The sequence below is a fragment of the Miscanthus floridulus genome, chromosome 4 (assembly GCF_019320115.1).
Source record: "Miscanthus floridulus cultivar M001 chromosome 4, ASM1932011v1, whole genome shotgun sequence".
Lineage (NCBI taxonomy): Eukaryota > Viridiplantae > Streptophyta > Magnoliopsida > Poales > Poaceae > Miscanthus > Miscanthus floridulus.
This window is the reverse complement of record NC_089583.1, coordinates 94,612,576-94,622,296: the sequence shown is the minus strand read 5'-3', so window position 1 is coordinate 94,622,296 and position 9,721 is coordinate 94,612,576. Positions and strand designations below refer to the sequence as shown.

At 46.5% G+C, this 9,721-nt stretch overlaps 2 protein-coding genes across 2 annotated transcripts; both read left to right on the top strand.

Annotated features, from left to right (window-relative positions):
* Positions 1-781: 781 nt before the first annotated feature.
* On the top strand, positions 782-1,369 carry LOC136552174 (small ribosomal subunit protein bTHXm-like). The gene has a single exon (XM_066543707.1). It carries the CDS (start codon positions 867-869, stop codon positions 1,131-1,133), a length of 267 nt encoding a protein of 88 aa, XP_066399804.1. The 5' UTR covers positions 782-866; the 3' UTR covers positions 1,134-1,369.
* Positions 1,370-5,918: 4,549 nt separating this feature from the next.
* LOC136552173 (EIN3-binding F-box protein 2-like) lies at positions 5,919-8,696 on the top strand. Its single transcript, XM_066543706.1, has one exon. The coding sequence runs from the start codon at positions 6,139-6,141 to the stop codon at positions 7,933-7,935; it is 1,797 nt and encodes a 598-aa protein (XP_066399803.1). The 5' UTR covers positions 5,919-6,138; the 3' UTR covers positions 7,936-8,696.
* The last annotated feature ends 1,025 nt before the right edge of the window (positions 8,697-9,721 follow it).

Sequence of the window (9,721 nt, the reverse complement as noted above, 5' to 3'; positions counted from 1 at the left end):
GCACCACCGGGCTCACCTCCGCCGCGGTGGCCTCTCCTGGCACGCGCTTAATGGTCCCTGGACGAAGCAGTGAGGGGCTAGGTGAAGATTGCAAGAGTACAGAGAACGTCGAGGCGCGGATCTGACGAAGAGTGGTTACCGGAGAGATCGGCACGTACGTGTGCACCATGTCCATCACAGCCGCCGCAGGAGCCCCACCGCCCCGTTGCCATCGAGGAGGCGGTACTGAAGGAAGGCCTCGCCGTCGGGCGTCTCGAACCTCCCCTTGTCCTCCCTCCACACGATGCTTTCTGTCTCCGGCGGAGGGGCCTCCATGGTCCGCTGGGCCGCGCCGCCCTCCTCCTCCTTCGCCATCACCCGGTGCTAGCCAACGGAGGCGCGACTCGCAGGGGAGTCCGCAACGGCGACGGAGGGGCAACTCACGTAGGAGAACAGGGAGTCGAGTGGCTAGGCTAAAATGGGCCGGCCTGTAGGCCTATTAAATTGGTTAGGTTCGTTACTTTTAGAGTCTCACAGTTGGATCTAAAACAAACGGCTGCGATGATCAACTGCAGAGTACAGTTCAGTTGGCCAACTGTAGACGATCTCGTTCCGGTGACTCATAGTCGTGTGTGGATGTTCCTCTCTCTCTCCAAATTACAAAGAACAACGCAGAGCGTCCGTGCGTCATGGTCGTGGTTGGGGGAAACCAATCAGTAGCAGGCTTCCATTGGGCCTTGCTTAATTTGTTTTGAATGGGCTTTAGTAAATTTGTCTTGGGCCTTGCAAGATGCAACCCCTCTTCCTCATTTTCACACTTCTCGTCTCCTCTACGGTCAATCGGGTGATCTGAAGGAGGCGGCGGCGGCACTCCGAGCTTTCACGATATGGCGATGCGGTTGGCACCGGCCGCCGCGTTCGTGCGGCGCCTGGTTCCGGCGCGCCCACCAGTACCCGTACTGGCGGCGGCATCTACGGCGGAGGCGGAGGCGGTGACGTGCGGGCGCGGGGACAAGAAAACCAAGCGCGGGAAGCGGTTCAAGGGCTCCTACGGCAACGCACGGCCCAAGCGGGAGAAGAAGATTGAGCGCATCAAGGACCGCGTCGAGGTGCCCCGCTCCACACCCTGGCCCCTCCCCTTCAAGCTTATCTGAGTGGGGACTCCCAGGCCCCCCTCCCCCTCGGTTCGCGAGAGTACCTAGGGTTTACTGTAACAGTTGCTGCTACTTCGCTGTTTCCAGTTAGCTGCACGCCTGCACGGGCGTGTGTTTGCTTTGTTTTTAATTGTTTCTCAATTGTGTGGTGTCAGATATGTACTGTCGAACTGCTGTGGTTCAACTTTGACCAATGCAATATCCTTTTGGATGGAAGTGAAATAATGTTTCTGTTCCATCCTTCTGTTAGTGTATGCATAATTGGAAAATAAATTGACCCTTTACTCATCAGCAGTTAATGATGTTCTCCACGCCTGTTAATAGAGTTGTTGAAGGATACCAGCTTAGGTTGGATCCTCTCTTTGTTGTTCTACTGTCTTCACTTAGTTCAGTCACATGCCATTCATAATGAAATGGCAAAAACTGCCAAGTATATATTTCTAAGATGACAAAATCCAAATTATTGGTGTCTTGAATTTCAAGGTGTTCAAGGTACATGTGCTTGTACTGTAATTTCTTTGTAAAATTATAACTTACTGAATGAACATCTTATTTGTATGTCCTGTGTTACAGGGTTACTATCCAAGCAAAACGAAATCCTCTTCCTCCCCAAGTCTTCTCACTTATTTCCCTTCTGCTGTTCTTCAAAGCGTCCCAAATTCTCTTATATTTTTATCATTTGCTCGCTCTGAATCCCAGAATTCATCCAATCGAAGCTGGGATACAAGGGTTTATTAAATATGCATACCTTCTTCCACTGAAACATCCATTCTCTGCCCCCTCAAGTAGCTAAACTCTTCCTAAATAATGTTGTAAAACAATCCTGTCTGACAGAGACAAGATCTTTACCAGTGCTTTGTGGACTGTATTGTTCAACCTCCTTGGCACTAAACTGCAGCTCAGTACTGCTTATCGTTCCCAAACCAATAACCCAATAGCCAGACTGAGTGTATCAATCATTTATTCCTTGTGCCTATGGAGTTTTTGCACACAACATTTCATTTCATGTGGCACTTTGGCGTTCACTTTCAAGGTATTATTTGGTTTTGAACTGCCACAAGGGTATGTTCCTATTTTGTCTGAAAGCACACATAGGTGACTTCTGAAATACTACAGGAACGAAAACCGTTTCCAGATTTGCTGTTAAGGGCTCAAAACAAGTTGAAACTATGTGCTATTGAGAACATGTCTGATTTTCACTTCCTAGTTGGAGAAAAGATTTAACTCAAGCTTCAGTCTTATGCTCGACCCTTGGTTGGCCACCGTCCATTCCCCAATTTGGCACTATTGTACGTGGCCCCCTTCACCATATTCAAATTATCAAATGCGTTGGACCTTCTACTTACAAATGTGGGCTTAGCCTTGTCGCACTAACATACATGGAACAACAGCCTGTTACGCTTGGCAGGCTGGCCTGCTGGCCTGACAAGGCCGTTACCTAGCTTCCGATACCCATCATCATCCTTTCTGTTCCTCCTTACCCGAGCTGTTGTTTAGCCAATGTGTAAATGCTACAGAAATGCCAATTGCATAGTTTTTGAGGTATTCGGCCAATTAAATGGGATGCCTTATACTCGATCTTGGCAAGCCTCAGCTTTTATTCTCAGCCTTAGCGGGACTGCGTGTTTTTGCTTCTAGGTGGTGACCAGCACGTGTAGGCGGCAAACTAGCATTGTTGAGAGATCAAGCTCAGCCACATATGCGAGAAAAAATAGTATGTGGCTACGAAGAATTGCACGCACATGGCCTGTCCTGTTTGTAAGCCCTTTAGGGCATGATTGGTTGCTTGCGTTAACCCAAGACTGTATTGGGTCCAAGCCAAGTTAGCCCAACCCAGTATAAATGTATGCAATTAGTTGGTGTTTGATTGCCCTGCATGGAGTTGCATTTGGTAAGATTATGTTTGATTGGCTGAATTGTATTGCATGAGGTCATCTCCTTGTTCTTGTGGTGAGATTAAAATATAATCACTTCCACCTTCCCACCTCCATCTTAGTTCACACCACCTCGTCTTCATTGTCGCTTCCTCGATGCCCATCCATCTGTGCTGTCATCCTACCCGTACCTCGCCGGCTCGCCACACACTGGTGTTGTCAGTGTGGCCACGTCCCTCAAGACGGAGGCCCCCGTGTCCTATGTTGGGATGCGGTGGGATCCTACTACTCCTGCTCAGGGGCAACAGCGAGATCCCTATGATCCGCCTCCACATTTACGATGTTGATGAGGTCGACCTGGACCTCAACCGTGTCAAGGGCCATGGGGGCTCGCTACCTGTGGTTCCCAGATCTGCGGTGGCCACGATGTGTTAGGAAGTGTCAAGGTGGCGTGGTGGGTGCCAGGAGGGGTGGCGAAGGGAGGGGGCACTTGGGAACACGGTGGAGGTCAGCCATGGTAAGTGACCTGGGAGGCTGGGAGTCTGGGACGATGTAAGCAGTGGAAATGGGGACATAAGGGCACTTCAACCTTGTGGACCCATGGTTTGTGCAAGATTACACAAGCTAGCACAATCAATTTTGGCATGATCCATGATGCAGGTTTGGAGCCTGCTTTTGCACTCCCTAAGGGCCCGTTCGGTTTCCAGGGACCCGTTACCTGGAACTGATTCCTGGCTGGATTGCTTGCCTAATTTATATAACCTTTGACCTGCTGGAACGATTCCTGGGTGGATTCCGGGCTAACCGAACAGGCCCTAAGCCTGCTTAAGGCCCAATTTGAGTAACCAAATATTACAAGCTTACCACTGGTTAGGCCCTAATGAAAGCAACCAATTACAACCTTAGGGTTCCTCTCTTCCATTTTCCACCCGCAACCACTCCTCATCGTCCAGCCGCCGCCGCTGCCACTGGTTTGTTGTCCATTGCATGCCAGCACAGCTGCTCGTGTGCGACCTGGATCCTCACTCCTCAGTGAGCCGTGCAGTCTAGCTCTCCTCCGCCTCTTTTCTTCGGCTGTTTACCATTCGTCCAGCTCTCATCTCCAATCTACCCAGATCCGAGACTCGAGCTCCAGGTATTTTTTTTCATCCTCCTCTTGTAGACTCTAGTGCTTGGTGTGTTGTGCTCTGTGTCGTGCTGCTCCATGAATGTTTGTGCTAATTCTCTATTGATTATCTTCATTGTAGCAACTAGTTTGCTTTCTACCTTGTGTGCATTCTGTGCTGGCCTATGCTTATGTGCTCTGCTCTGCTCAGTTTGTAGTGGTTGTGTGCTATCAGACAAATCATTTTGTGGTGAGATTAGAGCTGGCGCTGAATTGTTATGGCAATTATTGATATGAATCGTTGGTTAATGAATTTGAGGACAATGAAAGATTGAAGTAGAAATCCTAATAGTTATGCCCCATATCTCATAATCAGTTTCTCACTTCAAAATATGGTATGAAACATGCCATCTATAGTTATATGTTTGCGCATATGCTTGAAGTTCTTGATGCTACCATGCTATATTACAAACTGTGTAGTTGCTTTCTACACATCCTAAACATTAAACAATGAGTGACCAACCATTTCGCGTTTAGTACTTTAGTGTCTTGGTGAATGCATCTAGTTTGCTCTGCTGCCCCCAGTTTGTAGCATGTAGCTCTTCTATTTCTTGCTGGAATTCGTCAAGTGTAAAATACACCGGTGGTCCTCGAACTTCTTCTGTGGTTCACTTAGGTACATGAACTCTCAAATTGAATTGCCATGTTTCTACATTTTTCAAGTGGTTCACTTGAGGTCCATTGGTGCCTATTCAGTGTCTCCCCCTTTTGCAGTTTTAGGTGATTTAGGTGAGTTTGGGAAGAGACCTCCTTTATGCAATATGATTATATTTTGGCTTGATCAGGGGTTATATTGAAGCACAATATATTTCCTATTATATACTTGATGTGTAGAAATAGTTGCATGTGGTATAAGTGTCGTATGTCTTGGATTGACTAATGTATATGTTTATGCATGGGGTTTGTGCAATTGTTTTTGCAAATAGACTTTTTTCATGAATTGAGAATATTTGGAATATCATGAAGCAGCTAGCATATCAATAAGAACTGCTTACGTTTTGTTGTATAGTTGGGCATTTTAGAATGGAAGATGTAGAATTGTTCCCTGGTTTTTATGTAGATGGATTGTTTACTATGCTTTGAGGCACTGTTAATAAAAATGGGGGAGTTCGGAAAAATGAAGAGAGATGTACAGTTCTCGAATCTTCCGTGTTTTGGTGATCTGGTTGTTTGGTTTGGTGCAAGTCCATATGTGGAGTGGAGGATGAGGATCTTAGCAATGAAGTTGGCATGAGTCAAGATGTACAGGCAGCTTGCTCGGGGTTTACATATTGCATGGAGGTGGTGGTTGGCTGCACCTTGCCTAACTAAAAGGTTGCCTGGCGAAGATTTTTGATAAAAAAAAGCAAACAAACTTGCCCTTCAATCTTAGTTTTATTAAATTGGAATAAATGTAAATTCCCAATATATTTCTTGAAATGGAAAGTTTGCATTATGCATTACTACAAGATGGATTCACGCGCAATTAAGGCTTTCTGAACTTTTACCAGTATCAACAACAACAACAACAACAACAACAACAACAACAACAAAGCCTTTAACTTTTACCAGTATATGTAAACAAACTTCTATACTGGGCAGTTGAAAATAACATTGATAGATCATCTTCAATAACATTATCAGGTTAATTTTGCTTTCTTGCTATATGGTTGGTAAAACACAACTGATGACGACCATGCTTTGCTGTTTTTGGATAGTGACTAACACACTTAGAAAAAAAACTATATGTTTGCAGTAGGTGGTACATGCTATTTATGCAAATGAAAGTTCCTTTTTAGGAATGTTAAACAGAGTTCTGGAGTTTAGGATTTCTTTTGGGTATCTTTTGTGATGCATTCATATTATTAGTAAAGGTATATGTTGCAGTACAATATATTTATATTTCTTTGTTTGGAAGAGTTTTTTGCATGCCAATATTTTATTAAAGATTTCCCAACTCAATTCATAATCAGTTCATTATTTCTTCATGCCACCAAATCTGATCGAAATTGTTTGTATGGCAGGAAACATGAGGCAATCAAGCTGCCTTAGAACTGCTTATGAATCCTGTAACAACATAAGACTAGGTTATTCCAATTATCAATCAAGAATTCTTCCACAGGACTTGATAAATGAGCTTCCAGAAGCTTGCATAGCTGAAATATTCAGGCATGTGGAAAACCCAGAAGATCGGCAGTCATGTGCCTCTGTCTGTTGGAGATGGGCCAACGTATTGGTCTCTCAGCGGCCAAACTTTTGGGGCCCCTTCAGTGTTCATCAAGCCGTTCACCCTTGCCTGCATCTGTCTAACGTTTATGACGTCAAGCTTGCAGCGGCTGTTGTTGACATATGCGCAAGGGATGTGGTGACTGATCTTGATCTTCATTGTGCGCCATGTGGGGCTGTTGTTGATGGAGTTCCACGGCTCACTGATAGTGCTATCCGTTTTGTAACCAGTGCATGCCGCAATCTGAAGTCAGTTTGTCTCGTTGACTGTCTCTCTCTCACGGATAAAGCTGCCAGGATCATTGCTTCAAACTGCCCTGCATTAGAAAATCTCGTTATGTTACAGTCTTCAATCAGTGATGATGGTCTTTCTCAGGTTGCTAAGCAATGCAGAAACCTGAAGTTCCTCCATATCGAAGGGTGCTTGTCCATAACTGAGGCGTCTCTAAGAGCCCTTGTGCAGTATGCCAAGAGACTTGAGTCTCTTACTCTGGGAAGCTGCCCTCAAATTGGGCAAGATGCCATCTTGTCTTTACTGATGAACCAACCTTATCTGGACAAGCTTGAGCTCAAGGGCATGATGACTGGAGAATCACATATAAATTTTGCTAGACAATCATCAGCCCTCCATCAATTATGCTTATTTCGCCAGCTCTCTAGCCTCATCCTGGTGAAATGCCCAGGTTTACGGAACCTAGGCATGCTTAACTTTGCTAGAATTCACTTTCGATTGCTACGACATTTGGTAATTGATGACTGCAGGGGAGTGACAGAACTTGGCTTGAAGTGGCTGTTGGGCAATGCCATGAATCCCACTAAGCTTAAGACCATTAAACTTGTCAGGTTCCTATTTTTTACATATAAAGCTGCAATAGAAGTTATGTCCTTGATCAGCAGTACAATTGAATCAATGATTATGGATTCATGTGATTTTGGCATGATGATGCCACACTATCTTGATGAAGCTGTGGCCTGTGAGTGTCCCAAGCTGAAGGTGATCAGTATGGAGCACTGTGAGAGAACTATGGAGCTGCTCTTATTATGGGTCAACATGGTGTGTCGTGGGCTTAAGGAGCTTAGGCTCGTTGGCTTTCCAGCACGTGGTCAGGCTTCTCATATGGAACTCATTTTAAGTGGCATCCTGCACAGCAATGGGATCACAAAGGTTGAACTGCAATCCTACCATTTGACAGACAGGCATGTTTGCATTGTAGCTCAATCATGCCAGGGAGCTCTGCAGGAACTTATATTGGGTGAATGCCCGAACATCCGGGGCAACTTTGTCGTGTGTCTCAGAGAGTCTTGCCCCAATCTAATCAAGTTGACCTTGAATCATATTCAAATCAGCGATGTCCAAATCAGGATTCTTATGCTTGTAGGATTTCACCAACTTGAGGAGTTTAGTTTAATGGAGTGCCCCTTGATCACTGATAGGTTACTAGCTATCTTACATGCATCAACCTTGCCCAACCTGAAGAGAATCAATTTGTCAGGTTGCCCTAATGTCACCCAGGAGGCTGTTGCCATTTACCAGCGTCGCTGGGAAATCGAGTACTAAGGGAGCTGAACCTCCAGAAGAAAAATAAACTTGGCTGTGTGCTTCTGTTTGCAGCTAAATCTGGTAGGGTCATCGTAAACTTTGATTTCACCTTTGAAACTTTTGTCGTCTTGTGGAACCGAAGTATGTGGTATCGTCCTTGACAATGTCGGTCCTGTTGCTGTTTATGTTCACAGCTCCTCTGAGCTGCTGTGCTGCTTTTGTTTTCCGGTTTATATTTCTGGAGCATAAGGTGCTGGACTGCTTGTTCTGTTTGCCAAAAGATGCAAAAGTGTAGCCCAGATTTTGCATCTATGAACCTGTGACTGCTCACAGCAGAGGTGCTCGACAGCCCGTGCTCATTTTTTTGTTCTGATGATTGGCAACACCATCTATAATTTAATTTCATTTGTGTGGCAAGTCGAGATGAGAACACGGCGAAAATGCCATTGTATCTGGTTTCAATGACAAGTCTAATTTCTCAGGTAGTGAGATCATGCTAGCCTCAGCGATCATGTAATGAGCAGGCAGTTGACGGGGCTTTGACCTCGACGCGGCGGCTACATCAGACGATTAGCTTATTACCTGATCGCTGAGAATGGACCTTAGCTTAGCCATTACCTGTCGTTGAAATGCTCCTCAAATGGTGTCATGCTCTTGGATCTATGCCTATCCATCAGGCTGCCGTCAGGTAATGGATCCTATGACGATGAGCAGTGCCTGATCATGACAAGCGAGCGACCAGAAAGCTCTTGGCTTAGCTAGCTACTAGCTAGTACAAGTAGTAATCTCTGTGATCCTCGGAGCAAGCAAAGCATAGAAAAGCTCCATGACCCTTGATCATGGCGCTGTGCTGGAGTCACCGGTTTCGACGAATCACAACATATTTGTTCAGCCTTCAGCGTCGGTCATGGGGGGTTCAGGTACAGGCAGCACTGTTCAGTGTTCGCCATGATCGTCCTCTTCCCGCCCTGAAGGCTTGGCGTTCTCGAGTGATGGCGATGAGATCACGGACGAGTCAACCGCAGATTGTCCCCGTCGATCCGCCTGTGCGGAGCGGAGCCCGCGTTGACTGTTGCTGTTCATCCCAGGGCTTGTCCTGGTCGAAGAAACCATATATATCTACGCTGCTTGTCCGAAAGGATCACGACGTCCGTCCACCACAGACAAAAGAAAAAAGAAAAGTCTTCCTCTTCACGCAGTAAAAAAGGATCGGTCGGTCTCGATCGTTTACCTGCCTTACTTAGCAGCAGATTTACATTGCCAATTCACCGTGCAGACAAGCACGGTGGCGGTTGTCAGTTTATATTCTTCTCTACCAATATATGCCCAGCAAATCTACTCATCGGTTTTTCTTTTTCTTTTTTTAAAAAAACAGAGACAGGCCGCAGTACTTGTTGCAGTAACAACACATGGCGGCATGTATGAAACTATGTATGTATGAATTATGATGATATACGTATCTCGCCAGCCATACGGTTCAGTGAAGAAGCCAGTCGGGGACCGGAGATATTCGGTAGCCATTGGCCCTTCCGCCCTTGTCGATTCCGCGCCCGCGCTCGCGGCGGCCGTCGATCCATCCATCGATCGAGAGAGGGCCAGGGCCCATGCCGAAGGCACTGTAGCGGTAGTACGTGTCGCTGGCCGTGGCCGATTCCTCGCCTCTCGTTCGTTCGCTGGCCACCCGCTGCGGCGCTACCTGCCCGTCTCGTCCCGGCCGGCCATATGCCTCGCGTGATATCACCAGCAGTCCAGCACCACGCGGCCAGCCGATGCCGATAGATCGGCGCGCTGTAGCGTAGCGTAG